The sequence below is a fragment of the Panulirus ornatus genome, chromosome 47, assembly GCF_036320965.1.
Source record: "Panulirus ornatus isolate Po-2019 chromosome 47, ASM3632096v1, whole genome shotgun sequence".
Taxonomy (NCBI): domain Eukaryota; kingdom Metazoa; phylum Arthropoda; class Malacostraca; order Decapoda; family Palinuridae; genus Panulirus; species Panulirus ornatus.
Window position 1 is genome coordinate 22,800,108 of NC_092270.1, and position 18,935 is coordinate 22,819,042.

Below are 18,935 nucleotides of genomic sequence, written 5' to 3' on the forward strand. Positions count from 1 at the left end.
GATTGTCCAAGACAGACAATGAGCATATCATATATATATAGTGTGTGTGTGTATGTAATGAATGGAGAAAAACTGGATGAAGTGAAGTGTTTTAGATATCTATTGGTGGATTTGGCAGCGGATGGAAGCGGAAGTGAATCATTGGGTGGGGGAGGGGCGAAAGTTCTAGAAGCGTTGAAAAATGTGTGGAAGTTGAGAATGTTATCTTGGAAAGCAAAGATGGGTATGTTTGAAAGAAAAGTGGTTCCAACAATGTTATATGGTTGCGAGGCATGGGCTATAGATAGAGATGTTTGAGGACAGTATGTGGTGTGAGGTGGTTTGATCGAGTAAGTGATGAAAGGGTAAGAGAGATGTGTGGTAATAAAAAGTGTGGTTGAGAGAGCAAAAGAGGGTGTTTTGAAATGGTTAGGTCACATGGAGAGAATGAGTGAGGAAAAATTGACAAAGAGGATATATGTCAGAGGTGGAGGGAATGAGGAGAAGTGGGAGACCAAATTGGAGGTGGAAAGATGGAGTGAAAAAGATTTTGAGTGATCGGGGTCCGAACATGCAGGAGGGTGAAAGGCGTGCAAGGAATAGAGTGAATTGGAATGATGTGGTATACCGGGGTCGACATGCTGTCATTGGATTGAACCAGGACGTGTGAAGCGTCTGGGGTAAACCATGGAAAGTTCTGTGGCGCCTGGATGTGGAAAGGGAGCTGTGATTTCAGTGCATTATACATGACAGGTAGAGACTGAGTGTGGAAGAATGTGGCCTTTGTCGTCTTTACCTAGTGCTACCTCGTGCACATGTGGGGGAAGGGGGTTGTTATTTCATGTGCGGCGGGGTGGCGGTGGGATAGGTATGTATATTTGCGTGTGTGGACGTGTATGTATATACATGTGTATGGGGATGGGTTGGGCCATTTCTTTCGTCTGTTTCCTTGCTCTACCTCGCAAACACGGGAGACAGCGACAATGCAAAAATATATATATATATATATATATATATATATATATATATATATGTAATTTTTTTTTTTTTTTTTTTTTGCCACTGTCTCCCGCATTTGCGAGGTAGCGCAAGGAGACAGACGAAAGAAATGGCCCAACCCACCCCCATACACATGTATATACATACGTCCACACACACAAATATACATACCTACACAGCTTTCCATGGTTTACCCCAGACGCTTCACATGCCCTGATTCAATCCACTGACAGCACGTCAACCCCGGTATACCACATCGATCCAGTTCACTCTATTCCGTGCCCTCCTTTCACCCTCCTGCATGTTCAGGCCCCGATCACACAAAATCTTTTTCACTCCATCTTTCCACCTCCAATTTGGTCTCCCACTTCTCCTCGTTCCCTCCACCTCCAACACATATATCCTCTTGGTCAATCTTTCCTCACTCATTCTCTCCATGTGCCCAAACCATTTCAAAACACCCTCTTCTGCTCTCTCAACCACGCTCTTTTTATTTCCACACATCTCTCTTACCCTTACGTTACTTACTCGATCAAACCACCTCACACCACACATTGTCCTCAAACATCTCATTTCCAGCATATATATATATATATATATATATATATATATATATATATATATATATATTATATATTTTTTTTTTTATTTTTATTTTTGCCGGTCTCCCGCGTTTGTGAGGTAGCGCAAGGAAACAGACGAAAGAAATGGCCCAACCCACCCCCATACACATGTATATACATACGTCCACACACGCAAATATACATACCTACACAGCTTTCCATGGTTTACCCCAGACGCTTCACATGCCCAGATTCAATCCACTGACAGCACGTCAACCCCGGTATGCCACATCGATCCAATTCACTCTATTCCTTGCCCGCCTTTCACCCTCCTGCATGTTCAGGCCCCGATCACTCAAAATCTTCTTCACTCCATCTTTCCACCTCCAACTTGGTCTCCCACTTCTCCTAGTTCCCTCCACCTCTGAAACATATATCCTGACACATATAGTTGTCGGTCTCCCACATTAGCGAGGTAGCGCAAGCAAACAGATGAAAGAATGGCCCAACCCACCCACATACACATATATATACATGAGCGCCCACACACACATATACATACCTATACATTTCGACGTATACATGCATATACACTTCACCAAACTCCCACTTCTCCTTGTTCCCTCCACCTTCAATTTTGTCTCCCACTTCTCCTCATTCCCTCCACCTCTGACACATATATCCTCGTTAATCTTTCCTCACTCAATTTATCCATGTGACCAAACCATTTCAATACACCTTCTGCTCTCTCATCCACTCTTACCCTTTCATTACTTATTCGATCAAACTACCTCACACCACATATTGTCCTCAAACATTCACCCTCCTCCGCATGACCCTATCTATAGCCCAAGCCTCGCAACCTTATAACATTGTTGGAACCACTATTCTGAAGCTTCATACCTACCCATTTTTGCTCCGTTATAATATTCTTGCCTCCCACACATTCTTTAATGCTTCCAGAACCTTCGCCCCCTCCCCCACCCTGTGACTCATTCCGCTTCCATAGTTCCATCCGCTGCTAAATTCACTCCCAGATATCGAAATCACTTCATTTCCAGTTTTTCTCCATTCAAACTTACCACCCAATTAACTTGTCCCTCTACCTTACTTAACCTAATAACCTTGCTCTTTTTCACATTTACTCTCAGCTTTCTTCTTTCACACACTTAACCAAACTCAGTCACCAGCTTCTGCGATTTCTCACCCGAATCAGCCACCAGCGCTGTATCATCAGCAAACAACTGACTCATTTACCAAGCCCTCTCATCCAGAACAGACTGCATACTTGCCCCTCTCCAGAACTCTTGCATTCACCTCCCTAACAACCCCATCCATAAACAAATTAAACAACCATCGAGACATCACACAACCCTGCTGCAAACCAACATTCACTGACAACCACTTTCCTCTTTTCCTACTCGTACCATGTCTTACTTCCTTGATAAAAACTTTTTACTGCTTCTAGCAACTTACCTCCCACACCATATACTCTTAATACCCTCCACAGAGCATCTCAATCAACTCCATTGTATGCCTTCTTTAGATCCATAAATGCTCCATACAAATGGGTCTGTGTTTCTAAGTGTTTCTTGCATGCATTCTTCAAAGCTAACACCTGATCCACACATCCTATACCACTTCAGAAACCAAGGGATTGAACCAGGGCATGTGAAGCGTCTGAGGTAAACCATGGAAAGTTTTGTGGAGCCTGGATTTGGAAATAGAGCTGTGGTTTCAGTGTATTATACATGACAGTTAGACTGAGTGTGAACGAATGTGGCCTTTGTTGTCTTTTCCAGCGCTACCTCGCGGTTGTCATTTCATGTGTGGCTGGGTGGCATCGAGAATGAATAAAGGCAGCACGTATGAATTGTGAACATGTGTATATATGTTTATGTCTGTATGTTTATATATGTATACATTGAAATGTATAGGTATGTATATGTGGGTGTGTTGGACCATTCTTTTGTTTGTTTCCTTGCGCTACTTCGCTAACACAGGAGACAGCGACAAAATATAATAATAATAAGAATATGTATATTATAATAATAATATGTATATTATGCTGAGAGGGGCAACTGGAGGGATGTCTGATCATTATCTTGGGGCAAAGATGAAGATTTGTAGAGGTTTTCAGAAGAGAAGAAAGAATGTTGGGGTAAAGAGAGTGGTGAGAGTAAGTCAGCTTGGAAAGGAGACTTGTATGAGGAGAGATTGAGTGCAGAATGGAAAAAGATGAGAGCAAATGATTTAAGGGGAGTGGGGGAGGAATGGGATGTATTTAGGGAAGCAGTGCTGGCTTGAGCAAAAGATGCCTGTGGCATGAGAAAGGTGGGGAGTGGGCAGATTAGAAAGGGTAGTGAGTGGTGGGATGAAGAAGTAAGATTGTTAGTGAAAGAGAAGAGAGAGGCATTTGGATGATTTTTGCAGGGAAATGACTGGGAGATGTATAAAAAAAGGAAGCAGGAGGTCAAGAGAAAGGTGCAAGAGGTGAAGAGGGCTAATGAAACTTGGAGTGAGAGAGTATCGTTAAATTTTAGGGAGAATAAAAAGATGTTTTGGAAGGAGGAAAATAAAGTGCTTAAGACAAGAGAACAGGTGGGAGCATCAGTGAAGTGGACTAATAGGGAAAGTAATAACAAGTATTGGTGAAGTGAGAAGGAGATGGGGTGAGTATTTTGAAGGTCTGTTGAATGTGTTTGATGATAGAGTGGCAGACATAGGGTGTTTTGGTTGAGGTGGTTAGCAAAGTAAGAGGGTCAGGGAGAATGGTTTGGTAAACAGAGAAGAGGTTGTGAAAGCTTTGCGGAAGATGAAAGCCGGCAAGGCGGCAGGTTTGGATGGTATTGCAGTGGAATTTATTAAAAAGGGGTTGACTGTGTTGTTGACTGGTTGGTGAGAATATTCAGTGTATGTATGGTTCAAGGTGAAGTACCTGAGGATTGGCAGAATTCATGCATAGTGCCATTGTACTAAGGCAAAAGGGATAAAGGTGAGTGTTCAAATTACAGAGGTATAAGTTTGTTGAGTATTCCTGGAATTATATTGGAGGGTATTGATGTACAATACCCCCCCTCTCCCCATGCGCATGTGAGGTAGCACTAGGAAAAGACCACAAACGCCACATTCGCTCACACTTGGTCTCTGTCATATGTAATGCATCGAAACCACAGCTCCCTTTCCATATACAGGCCCCACAGACCTTTCCTTGGTTTTCCCAAAAAGCTTCACATGCCCTGTTTCCTTCCATTGACCGCACGTCACCCCCAGTATACCACATCGTTCCAATTTACTCTATTCCTTGCACGCCTTTCACCCTCCTGTATGTTCAGGCCCTGATTACTCAAAATCTTTTTCACTCCTTCCTTCCACTTCCAGTTTGGTCTCCTGCTTCTTGTTCCCTCCACCTCTGACACACATGTCCTCTTTGTCAATCTTTCTCACTCATTTCTCCCTATGACCAGACCATTTCAACACACCCTCTTCTGCTCTCTCAACCTCACTCTTCTTATTTCCACACTTCTCTCTTACCCTTTCATTACTTTATTTATCTGATTAATGTATGATACACCCTTTTTCTGAAAAGGCTCTGGTATTATACAAGGGCTTCAGCATATCCAAGGCAGCAGTACTCTCAGTTCTTTGACAAGATTGTACAGTACTTTTTTCATCAGCTGATGATGATACAGTCTCACCTTTCATCCTTTCATTCTTAATGTAGCCTTGAGCAGTTGGAGCCTGGTAACACACACACACGCACACATGTATATATTTATTTATTTTTGCTTTGTCGCTGTCTCCCGCGTTAGCGAGGTAGCGCAAGGAAACAGACGAAAGAATGGCCCAACCCGCCCACATACACATGTATATACATACATGTCCACACACGCACAATATACATACCTATACATCTCAATGTACACATATATATACACACACAGACATATACACATATACACATGTACATAATTCATACTGTCTGCCTTTATTTGTTCCCATCGCCACCTCGCCACACATGGAATAACAACACCCTCCCCCCTCATGTGTGCGAGGTAGCGCTAGGAAAAACACCAAAGGCCCCATTCGTTCACACTCAGTCTCTACCTGTCATGTAATAATGCACCGAACCCACAGCTCCCTTTCCACGTCCAGGCCCCACACACTTTGCATGGTTTACCCCAGACGCTTCACATGCCCTGGTTCAATCCATTGACAGCACGTCGACCCCAGTATACCACATCGTTCCAATTCACTCTATTCCTTGCACGCCTTTCACCCTCCTGCATGTTCAGGCCCCGATCACTCAAAATCTTTTTCACTCCATCTTTCCACCTCCAATTTGGTCTCCCACTTCTCCTCGTTCCCTCCACCTCTGACACACATATCCTCTTGGTCAATCTTTCCCCACTCATTCTCTCCATGTGACCAAACCATTTCAAAATGCCCTCTTCTGCTCTCTCAACCACACTCTTTTTATTTCCACACATCTCTCTCACCCTTACATTACTTACTCGATCAAACCACCTCACACCACATATTGTCCTCAAACATCTCATTTCCAGCACATCCACCCTCCTGCGCACAACTCTATCTATAGCCCACGCCTCGCAACCATACAACATTGTTGGAACCACTATTCCTTCAAACATACCCATTTTTGCTTTTCGAGATAATGTTCTCGACTTCCACATATTCTTCAAGGCTCCCAGAATTTTCGCCCCCTCCCCCACCCTATGATTCACTTCCACTTCCATGGTTCCATCCGCTGCCAGATCCACTCCCAGGTATCTAAAACACTTCACTTCCTCCAGCTTTTCTCCATTCAAACTTACCTCCCAATTGACTTGACCCTCAACCCTACTGTGCCTAATAACCTTGCTCTTATTCACATTTACTCTTAACTTTCTTCTTTCACACACTTTGCCAAACTCAGTCACCAGCTTCTGCAGTTTCTTACATGAATCAGCCACCAGCGCTGTATCATCAGCGAACAACAACTGACTCACTTCCCAAGCTCTCTCATCCACAACAGACTGCATACTTGCCCCTCTTTCCAAAACTCTTGCATTCACCTCCCTAACAACCCCATCCATAAACAAATTAAACAACCATGGAGACATCACACACCCCTGCCACAAACCTACATTCACTGAGAACCAATCACTTTCCTGTCTTCCTACACGTACACATGCCTTACATCCTCGATAAAAACTTTTCACTGCTTCTAACAACTTGCCTCCCACACCATATATTCTTAATACCTTCCACAGAGCATCTCTATCAACTCTATCATATGCCTTCTCCAGATCCATAAATGCTACATACAAATCCATTTGTTTTTCTAAGTATTTCTCGCATACATTCTTCAAAGCAAACACCTGATCCACACATCCTCTACCACTTCTGAAACCACGCTGCTCTTCCCCAATCTGATGCTCTGTACATGCCTTCACCCTCTCAATTAATACCCTCCCATATAATTTACCAGGAATACTCAACAAACTTATACCTCTGTAATTATATATATATATATATATATATATATATATATATATATATATATATATATATATATATATATATATTATATACATATATATATATACACTCCATTTTCTGCATTAATGAGGTAGCATTGAGAACAGAGTACTGAGCCTTTGCAGGAAAATCCTTAGTTGGCCCCCTGCTCTGTTCCTTCTCTTCAAAATATGAAAAGGAGGGAAGGATTTCTAGCCCTTGCTCCCTCCCCTTTTAGTCCCCTTTGATGACATGCAGGGAATACATGGGAAGTACTCTTTCTCCCTTATCCCCAAGGATATATATATATATGTATATATATATATATATATATATATATATATATATATATATATATATATATATATATATGGATTTGTATGTAGCATTTATGGATCTGGAGAAAGCATATGATAGAGTTGATAGAGATGCTCTGTGGAAGGTATTAAGAATATATGGTGTGGGAGGAAAGTTGTTAGAAGCAGTGAAAAGTTTTTATCGAGGATGTAAGGCATGTGTACGTGTAGGAAGAGAGGAAAGTGATTGGTTCTCAGTGAATGTAGGTTTGTGGCAGGGGTGTGTGATGTCTCCATGGTTGTTTAATTTGTTTATGGATGGGGTTGTTAGGGAGGTAAATGCAAGAGTTTTGGAAAGAGGGGCAAGTATGAAGTCTGTTGGGGATGAGAGAGCTTGGGAAGTGAGTCAGTTGTTGTTCGCTGATGATACAGCGTTGGTGGCTGATTCATGTGAGAAACTGCAGAAGCTGGTGACTGAGTTTGGTAAAGTGTGTGGAAGAAGAAAGTTAAGAGTAAATGTGAATAAGAGCAAGGTTATTAGGTACAGTAGGGTTGAGGGTCAAGTCAATTGGGAGGTGAGTTTGAATGGAGAAAAACTGGAAGAAGTGAAGTGTTTTAGATACCTGGGAGTGGATCTGGCAGCGGATGGAACCATGAAAGCGTAAGTGGATCATAGGGTGGGGGAGGGGGCGAAAATTCTGGGGGCCTTGAAGAATGTGTGGAAGTCGAGAACATTATCTCGGAAAGCAAAAATGGGTATGTTTGAAGGAATAGTGGTTCCAACAATGTTGTATGGTTGCGAGGCGTGGGCTATGGATAGAGTTGTGCGCAGGAGGATGGATGTGCTGGAAATGAGATGTTTGAGGACAATGTGTGGTGTGAGGTGGTTTGATCGAGTGAGTAACGTAAGGGTAAGAGAGATGTGTGGAAATAAAAAGAGCGTGGTTGAGAGAGCAGAAGAGGGTGTTTTGAAGTGGTTTGGGCACATGGAGAGGATGAGTGAGGAAAGATTGACCAAGAGGATATATGTGTCGGAGGTGGAGGGAGCAAGGAGAAGAGGGAGACCAAATTGGAGGTGGAAAGATGGAGTGAAAAAGATTTTGTGTGATCGGGGCCTGAACATACAGGAGGGTGTAAGGAGGGCAAGGAATAGAGTGAATTGGAGCGATGTGGTATACAGGGGTTGACGTGCTGTCAGTGGAGTGAATCAAGGCATGTGAAACGTCTGGGGTAAACCATGGAAAGCTGTGTAGGTATGTATATTTGTGTGTGTGGACGTGTGTATGTACATGTGTATGGGGGGGGGTTGGGCCATTTCTTTCGTCTGTTTCCTTGCGCTACCTCGCAAACGCGGGAGACAGCGACAAAGTATAAAAAAAAAAAAAAAAAAAATATATATATATATATATATATATATATATATATATATATATATATATATATATATATATATTTTCATACTATTTGCCATTTCTCGCATTAGCGAGGTAGCACCAAAAACAGAGGACTGATCCTTTGAGCAAACATCCTCACTTGCCCCCTTCTCTCTTTTGGAAAATTAGAAATGAGAGCGGAGGATTTCCAGCCCCCCTGCTCCTTCCCCCATTAGTTGCCTTCTACGATATGTAGGGAATATGTGGGAAGTATTCTTTCTCCCCAAACCCCATGGATATATATATGTATTTCTTTTTTCATACATATTTGCCATTTCCCATTTTAGCAAGGTAGCATTAAGACTAGAGGACTGAGTCTTAGAGGGAATATCCTCAATTTTCCCCCTTCTCTGTTCCTTTTTTGGAAAATTAAAAAAACGATAGGGGAGGATTTCTAGCCCCCCACTCCCTCCCCTTTTAGTCGCCATTTACAACACGAGGGAATACGTGGGAAGTCTTTCTTTTTCCCCTATCTCCAAGGATAATATTTATATATATGCCTGTGGCATGAGAAAGGTGGGAGGTGGGGAGATTAGTAAGGGTAGTTAGTGGTGGGATGAAGTAAGATTGTCAGTGAAAGAGAAGAGTGAGGCATTTGGACAATTTTTGCAGGAAAATAATGCAAATGACTAGATGTATAAAAGAAAGAGGCAGGAGATCAAGAGAAGGGTGCAAGAGGTGAAAAAGAGGGCAAATGAGAGTTTGGGTGAGAAAGTATTGTTAGATTTTTGGGGGAATAAAAAGATGTTTTGGAAGGAGGTGAATAAAGTGGGTAAGACAAGAGAACAAGTGGGAACCTCAGTGAAGGGCCCTTTTCTAATGGGGAGGTAATAACAAGTAGTGGTGAAGTGAGAAGATGGAGTGAGTATTTTGAAGGTTTACTGAATGTGTTTGATGATAGAGTGGCAAGTATAGGGTGTTTTGGCCGAGATGGTGTGTGAAGTAAGAGGGTCAAGGACAATGGTTTGGTGAATAGAGAAGAGGTAGTGAAAGCTTTGTGGAAGATGGAAGCTGGCAAGGCAGTAGGTTTGGATGGTATTGCAGTGAAATTTATTACAAAAGGGGGTGACTGTGTTGTTTACTGGTTTGTAAGGATATTCACATATATGTATGGTTCATGGTGAAGTGCCTGAGGATTGGTGGAATGCATGCATTGTGCCATTGTACAAAGGCAAAGGGATAAAGATGAGTGTGGAAGGTATTAAGAATATATGGTGTGGGAGACAAGTTGCTAGAAGCAGTGAAAAGTTTTTATCGAGGATGTAAGGCATGTGTACAAGTAGGTAGAGAGGAAAGTGATTGGTTCCTAGTGAATGTTGGTTTGTGGCAGGGGTGCGTGATGTCTCCATGGTTGTTTAATTTGTTTATGGATGGGGTTGTTTGGTAGGTGAATGCAATGGTTTTGCGGAGGGGCAAGTATGCAGTCTGTTGTGGATGAGAGGGCTTGGTAAGTGAGTCAGTTGTTTGCTGATGATACAGCACTGGTGGCTGATTCATGTGAGAAACTGCAGAAGCTGGTGACAGTTTGGTAAAGTGTGTGAAAGAAGAAAGCTGAGAGAAATGTGAATAAGAGCAAGGAAATTAGGTACAGTAGGGTCAAGGGACAAGTCAATTGGGAGGTAAGTTTGAATGGAGTAAAACTGGAGGAAGTGAAATGTTTTAGATATCTGGGAGTGCATTTGGCAGTGGATGGAACCATGGAAGCTGAAGTGAGTCACAGGTTAGGGGAGGGGGCAAAGGTTCTGGGAGCGTTGAAGAATGTGTGGAAGGTGAGAACAGTATCTTGGAAAGCAAAAATGGTTATGTTTGAAGGAATAGTGGTTCCAACAATGTTATATGGTTGTGAGGCGTGGGCTATGGATAGGGTTGTGCAGAGGAGGGGGATATGTTGGAAATGAGATGTTTGAGGACAATATGTGGTGTGAGATGGTTTGATCGAGTAAGTAATGAAAGGATAAGAGATATGTGTGGTAATAGAAATAGTGTAGTTGGGAGAGCAGAAGAGGGTGTATTGAAATGGTTTGGCCACATGGAGAGAATGAGCAAGGAAAGGTTGACAGAGGATATATGTGTCAGAGGTGGAGGGAACGAGGAGAAATGGGAAACCAAATTGGAGGTGGAAGGATGGAGTGAAAGAGACTTTGAGTGATCGGGGCCTGAACAGGGTGGAAGGTGTGCAAGGAATAGATTGAATTGGAATGATGTGGTTTACCGGGGTCAACGTGTTGTCAGTGGATTGAACCAGGGCATGTGAAGCGTCTGGGGTAAACCATGAAAAGTTTTGTTGGGTCTGGATGTGGAAAGGGAGCTGTGGTTTCGGTGCATTATGCATGACAGCTAGAGACTGAGTGTGAATGAATGTGGCCTTTGTTGTCTTTTCCGAGCACTACCTAGCGTGCGTGTGCGGGGAGGGGGTGTCATTTCATGTGTGACAGGGTGGCAACGGGAATGAGTAAAGGCAGCACATATGAATAATGTACATGTGTATATATGTTTGTCTGTGTATGTATATATATGTATACATTGAAATGTATAGGTATGTATATATGTGTGTGTGGATGTGGATGTAGGTGGGTTGGGCCATTCTTTCATCTGTTTCCTTGCCCTACCTCACTTACGGAGGAGACAGTGACAGAGTATAATAGTAAATGAATGTTTGTTGAGTATTCCTGGGAAATTATATGGGGGGGGGGTATTGATTGAGAGGGTGAAGGCATTTACAGAGGATCAGAATGGGGAAGAGCAGTGTGGCTTCAGAAGTGGTAGATGATGTGTGGATCAGGTGTTTGCTTTGAAGAATGTATGTGAAATACTTAGAAAAACATTGATTTGCATGTAGCATTTATGGATCTGGAGAAGGCATATGATAAAGTTGATAAGAGATGATCTGTGGAAGGTATTAGAGTTTATGGTGTGGGAGGCAAGTTGCTGGAAGCAGTGAAAAGTTTTTATCAAGGATGTAAGGCATGTGTACGCGTAGGAAGAGAGGAAAGTGTTTGGTTCTCAGTGAATGTCAGTTTGCGGCAGGGGTGCGTGATGTCTCCCTGGTTGTTTAATTTGTTTATGCATGGGGTTGTTAGGAAGTTGAATGCATGAGTTTTGGAGAGAGGGGCAAGTACACAGTCTTTTGGGGATGAGAGAGCTTGGGAAGTGAGTCAGTTGTTGTTTGCTGATGATACTGCGCTTGTGGCTGAATCAGGTGAGAAACTGCAGAGGCTGGTGACGAGTTTGGTAAAGTGTGTGAAAGAAGAAAGCTGTGAGTAAATGTGAATAAAAGAAGGTTATTAGGTTCAGTAGGGTTGAGGGTCAAATCAATTGGGAGGTAAGTTTGAATAGAGAAAAACTGGAGGAAGTGAAGTGTTTTAGATGTCTGGGTGTGGATTTAGCAGCGGATGAAACCATAGAAGCGGAAGTGATTCACACGGTGGGGGAGGGGGCGAAGGATCTGGGAGCTTTGAAGAATGTTTGTAAGGCGAGAACTCTATCTCGGAGAGCAAAAATGGGTGTTTGAAAGAATAGTGGTTCCAACAATGTTGCGAGGCATAGGCTACAGATATGTTTGTGTGCAGGAGGGTGGATGTGTTGGAAATGAGATGTTTGAGGACAATATGTGGTGAGGTGGTTTGATCGAGTAAGTAATGAAAGAGTAAAAGAGATGTGTGGTAATGATGACATTGTGGTTGAGAGAGTAGAAGAGGGTGTATTGATATGGTTTGGTCACATGGAGAGAATGAGTGAGGAAAGATTGACAAAGGATGTATGTGTCAGATGTGGAGGGGACGAGGAGAAATGGGAGACAATTGGAGGAGGAAGGTTGGAGTGAAAAAGTTTTTGAGCGATTGGGTGAAAGGTGTGTAAGGAATAGAGTGAATTGGAAAGATTTGTTATATCAGGGTGGACTTGCTTTCAGTGGATTGAACCAGAGCATGTGAAGCGTCTGGGGTAAACCATGGAAAGTTTTGTGGCGCCTAGTTGTGGAAAAGGAGCTGTGGTTTTGGTGCATTACACATGACAGTTGGAGACTGAGCATGAATGAATGTGGCCTTTGTTGTCTTTTCCTAGCGCTACCTCGTGCAAGCTCGGCGGGAGGGGGGTGCCATTTCATGTTAGGTGGGGTTGCGACGGGTATGGATGAAAGCAGCAAGTATGAATATGTACATGTGTATATATATGTATGTATACGTTGAAATGTGTAGGTATATATGTGCATGTGTGGGCTTGCATGTATATACATGTGGGTTGGGCCATTCTTTCATCTGTTTCCTTGTGCCACCTCGCTAATGCGTGAGACCGACAAAGTAAAATAAAGATATATATATATATATATATATATATATATATATATATTTTTTTTTTTTTTTTTTTTATATATATACTTTGTCGCTGTCTCCCGCGTTTGCGAGGTAGCGCAAGGAAACAGACGAAAGAAATGGCCCAACCCACCCCCATACACATGTATATACATACGTCCACACACGCAAAATATACATACCTACACAGCTTTCCATGGTTTACCCCAGACGCTTCACATGCCCCGATTCAATCCACTGACAGCACGTCAACCCCGGTATACCACATCGCTCCAATTCACTCTATTCCTTGCCCTCCTTTCACCCTCCTGCATGTTCAGGCCCCGATCACACAAAATCTTTTTCACTCCATCTTTCCACCTCCAATTTGGTCTCCCTCTTCTCCTCGTTCCCTCCACCTCCGACACATATATCCTCTTGGTCAATCTTTCCTCACTCATTCTCTCCATGTGCCCAAACCATTTCAAAACACCCTCTTCTGCTCTCTCAACCACGCTCTTTTTATTTCCACACATCTCTCTTACCCTTACGTTACTTACTCGATCAAGCCACCTCACACCACACATTGTCCTCAAACATCTCATTTCCAGCACATCCATCCTCCTGCGCACAACTCTATCCATAGCCCACGCCTCGCAACCATACAACATTGTTGGAACCACTATTCCTTCAAACATACTCATTTTTGCTTTCCGAGATAATGTTCTCAACTTCCACACATTCTTCAAGGCTCCCAGAATTTTCGCCCCCTCCCCCACCCTATGATCCACTTCCGCTTCCATGGTTCCATCCGCTGCCAGATCCACTCCCAGATATCTAAAACACTTCACTCCCTCCAGTTTTTCTCCATTCAAACTCACCTCCCAATTGACTTGACCCTCAACCCTACTGTACCTAATAACCTTGCTCTTATTCACATTTACTCTTAACTTTCTTCTTTCACACACTTTACCAAACTCATATATATATATATATATATATATATATATATATATATATATATATAAATATATGTAAGGATGTAAGGCATGTGTATGTGTAGGAAGAGAGGAAAGTGATTGGTTCTCAGTGAATGTAGGTTTGCGGCAGGGGTGTGTGATGTCTCCATGGTTGTTTAATTTGTTTATGGGTGAGGTTGTTAGGGAGGTGAATGCAAGAGTTTTGGAAAGGGGCAAGTATGAAGTCTGTTGGGGATGAGAGAGCTTGGGAAGTGAGTCAGTTGTTGTTCGCTGATGATACAGCGCTGGTGGCTGATTCATGTGAGAAACTGCAGAAGCTGGTGACTGAGTTTGGTAAAGTGTGTGAAAGAAGAAAGTTAAGAGTAAATGTGAATAAGAGCAAGGTTATTAGGTACAGTAGGGTTGAGGGTCAAGTCAATTGGGAGGTAAGTTTGAATGGAGAAAAACTGGAGGAAGTAAAGTGTTTTAGATATCTGGGAGTGGATCTGGCAGCGGATGGAACCATGGAAGCAGAAGTGGATCATAGGGTGGGGGAGGGGGCGAAAATCCTGGGAGCCTTGAAGAATGTGTGGAAGTCGAGAACATTATCTCGGAAAGCAAAAATGAGTATGTTTGAAGGAATAGTGGTTCCAACAATGTTGTATGGTTGCGAGGCGTGGGCTATGGATAGAGTTGTGCGCAGGAGGATGGATGTGCTGGAAATGAGATGTTTGAGGACAATGTGTGGTGTGAGGTGGTTTGATTGAGTGAGTAACGTAAGGGTGAGAGAGATGTGTGGAAATAAAAAGAGCGTGGTTGAGAGAGCAGAAGAGGGTGTTTTGAAATGCTTTTGGCACAGGGAGAGAATGAGTGAGGAAAGATTGACCAAGAGGATATATGTGTCGGAGGTGGAGGGAACGAGGAGAAGTGGGAGACCAATTTGGAGGTGGAAAGATGGAGTGAAAAAGATTTTGTGTGATCGGGGCCTGAACATGCAGGAGGGTGAAAGGAGGGCAAGGAATAGAGTGAATTGGAGCGATGTGGTTTACCGGGGTTGACGTGCTGTCAGTGGATTGAATCAAGGCATGTGAAGCGTCTGGGGTAAACCATGGAATGCTGCGTAGGTATGTATATTTGCGTGTGTGGACGTATGTATATACATGTGTATGGGGGTGGGTTGGGCCATTTCTTTCGTCTGTTTCCTTGCGCTACCTCGCAAACGAGGGAGACAGCGACAAAGAAAAATATATATATATATATATATATATATATATATATATATATATATATATATATATATATATATATATATATATTATGATACATATATGCTTAATATGGTTTGAATACCTTGTAAGGAAAGACTGAATGAGAAGGATTGTTTTACAATGAAAAATAGGCGTATGTGGTTAGTTTTTACGAAAGCAATTGATGGAACTTTGAAAATTTAATTTTCAAGATGAAACAGCAATGAATTTGGAAACAATAGTTCTAGAAATGTCAGGTTAATTTTCTTAACCTAAGCAAGTCTGCAGTGTAAAGAAGCATAGTCATACCAAATTTTTGAAAATGCTAATAACTAAAGGAAGAAAGGTGCGTAAAGTTGTGGAACAAATCAGAACTGTTGCAGAAAAATGTAATTTAACGTTTAAGAATTTTTTCAGAAAGTAGAATGTAGTTTGGTCTGATACTTAGTCTATGAAGAAAGGCAATGAAAGTGGTATCATTGAACATTATGACTGGAAGTGAGGAAGATAGCAAAAGAGGTTGTGAAGATATGCATCTTGACTGGGAATGGAGATTTGAAAGGAAATTGTAAGAATGGTAAATATTCATTGAAGTACACTGATATGAGGAAATTGAAACCAGGAATTAAGATGGTAGAAAAAAGTTTTGCTATTACTGATGTAATTGTGTGACCAAAAGGGAAATTGTACTTGGATTCACTTCATGAAAAAGCAAGATAAGAAAGTTCATTGAAAGGAGAAGCATTTTCACCTTAGTAAATATTTATTTAGAAAAAGATGCACTCCATCTGATTATATGCAGTGTTTGAAGAAATCGGATTGTGCACCATGATATATTACCACATAATCTAACTGTGCAGGCTTTAGTTGGAAAGTATAATGAAAAAGTTATGAGAAAGAAGATATACTGCCTTTGGTCTTGCACAAGTTAGCCAACCAGCTGCAGAAAAGGCTCTTGAAAAACAGAAGGTAGGCGGGCAATCAGTAAATCAAGCAATAAGACCGTGTGCCAGCTTCAGCATATCCATCTAAAAGTCATCTTTATAGGAAGTCCTTGCCTACTTGTGTTAGCTTCTTGGGTTGCCAGATAAACGTTTTATTTCTTTTTGATTTTGTTTGTGAGAAGAAGACAGTGAATGGAGAGCTAAGAAGTGTCCGATAAACCAAGCTGAGTATCAATATTGCGGTTACATGAATAGCGTGGTTACAGGTCGCGGTCGCCCATTGGTGGTGGGTATGGCAGCTCATCTCGCTACTACCCTGCCTCCTCCCCCCCTCCCCCATCCAGGGAGGTCATCCGAACCTCGCGCTCTCGTGAATCGCGCAACTATAGCCCCGACCGGGCTTACTCTCGCAAGGATTACTCCAGGTAGAATGATGTGCGACAGCTTTCAAATATCACCTTGAATTGATAACTAATATGGCAAGTATTTTGTGACTGGAAAACTGCTTGACTTGAAAACAAGTGTTACAAAGTGAATATAACATAGCAAACCTAAGTGTAGGCATGAGATAGCAGTTGTAATAATAATTCTCAGAAATGTATTTGAAGCAATTCATCAAATGTACGACGGCTTATAACAACAAGGGAAACTTGCTTAGAAAATGGGAAAGTGTTATTTATTGAAACTGGTTGTGGTACTTAACTAATTTACATGGTAGAAAATTTTTCATTTTCAGGAAAGGTATTGCGTTGATTATTGTTGACATAGCTTTATCTCTTCTTTGTCTAGTTCATCTTATGGAGGACGCCGGAGCCCTGTCGATGCCCACTTCTAGAAAACATTGTGAGTGGGATCATTGCAACAGCTATGTGATGCTGAGAAAGAGAAGAGGACCTGTATAACATACCAGAAAAGCAATGACTAATGGGATTCTGATGGTTTATCTTTGTTGTAAAAGTTTTGGAAAATGCTGTGTAGTGAGTAGCACTTGGGAATATATGTTTAATAAGTCGGTTTTCACAGAACATGAGCGTAATGTTAGTCTTATTTGAAAAAAAAAATGTGGTAAAGATGAAAAGTTTTACAGCCTTTTTTTGTACACGATTTGAAAATTAAAGAAAACAGTGTAAAGAGTAATAGAAAACATCCCCCCGCTCCTGAACGCACAACCTTTATATATTAAAATTGTGTTGTACTGGATTATTAGGAATATTGTAAAAGTGTCAAGTGCAGACAAGCAAAGACTGCCAAGTTTTATAAAATAGAGAAAAATAAGTCAACAGAACCAAGGGTTTACGTGTTTCAGGTGATACAGGGCTGTTATTGGAAAGTTATATCAGCTGTGGAACTTTTCTCACCGCAGGCTTGAACCATTCTCTTGTTACATTTGGTTGGGTCACAGGGAGTGTTATTTTTAAAGGATAACTTTGGTGAGTACAAGATTTTTGAGGGCATGGACTCTGCTTTAGGACACGAGAATGGTTTAGAGGCTTTTGGATCTATTAAAAGTTTTGAATTAGCTTAACAATTTTATAGTAAGCTAGTGGTTCAGCAATCTTGCATAAGTTCTTAATGGATAAGATAAAAGTTTTAATGTGCTTCTGTAACCTGTTTGCAGTGGAAAAAGGGTGTATATGTAAAATTTAATCGTAGATGGTCTCTGTACAGCTGGAACTTTCACATCCTCAGTCACTCTTAATTTTAGTTATGAATTTAACCTTTTCCTTACTGTATCTTTATGTAGAAGATGGGAGTTCCATGCAGGTGTTGCATTCTGCATTTGAAAAAATGCAGATTGAGTTTTAAATGAGTTTGTCAAATACAGCCAGTCCACATTTAACAGAAGAGTAACTGCTACTCTTTTTTTTTTTCTTCTTTTTTTTACATATATATATATATATATATATATATATATATAGATTGATAATTGTGCCAATCTGTGGGACGCTAGAAATCTGATAAGAATGAGTGCATAAGTTGACTGGCTGCAAAGTTTAATAAGAAAAGAGACGTGTAATACTGGAAGACAGTGGTTAATATAAACAGAAATGAGCACCCGTTTCTGTATGGCATAGTATCCAAAAGTCGTCAGTTGTTCATACGAGAAAATGAGTAAAACATTGTGTAAGGATCCTGGTGTAGAAAACTCGTTAATGTATCCAGGTTTATAGTGTAACTTGCTGGAAGTTTCTACTTTGTACCCTTTGCATATTTTTTTTATGGTTGCACAGAACTCGTCACAAGCTAACAGAAAATGAAATTTCTTTTATAAAAACTTTATAGCACATTTGTGACAAGTTTTGTGTGCTCCAATGAGGGGGGTGGGGGTCAACGTTGCTAACAAACTACTGGTCAGGTTTTGACTGTTTATATTTCCAGTTTGAAAATGTACACCTTTAATAAATGGTTATGAGTCCTGATAATAGCCTTTGAAGTTAATGCTGAATTTTGTTGGTGATTCTTTTTGCTGCAAATAGGTTTAAAAAAAAATTTAATTTTGATTTTTTTCTCCAATAAAACATCAAATCCTTTTCAGAAGGGCACGACAGACAGTGATTGTAAACTTCAGTTGTTTAGATTTCTGCACGTCACTGAACCTAGCAAAGATGGCTACAACAATGATTGAGATATTTCATGGAAAAGCCCTTTGTAAATTTCAGTGTTTTTAGTTTACAAGGAAATTAAGCCAAAACAACAGCTGCACCA

At 41.4% G+C, this 18,935-nt stretch overlaps 1 protein-coding gene across 3 annotated transcripts in view; it reads left to right on the top strand.

The window, feature by feature from the left end:
- Window positions 1-18,652, top strand: part of LOC139763684 (uncharacterized) — a 53,194-nt gene extending 34,542 nt beyond the window's left edge. The window contains exons 3-4 of one of the 3 annotated variants that reach the window (XR_011716204.1): window positions 16,496-16,708; window positions 17,019-18,652. Coding sequence is in view for 2 of the 3 variants with exons in the window: in XM_071689993.1 (XP_071546094.1) it covers window positions 16,496-16,654; window positions 17,019-17,064 (205 nt within the window). In the remaining variant the exon portion in view is untranslated. The remainder of the gene's footprint in view (window positions 1-16,495; window positions 16,709-17,018) is intronic. The other 2 variants (XM_071689993.1, XM_071689994.1) reach the window with 2 other exon arrangements.
- The last annotated feature ends 283 nt before the right edge of the window (window positions 18,653-18,935 follow it).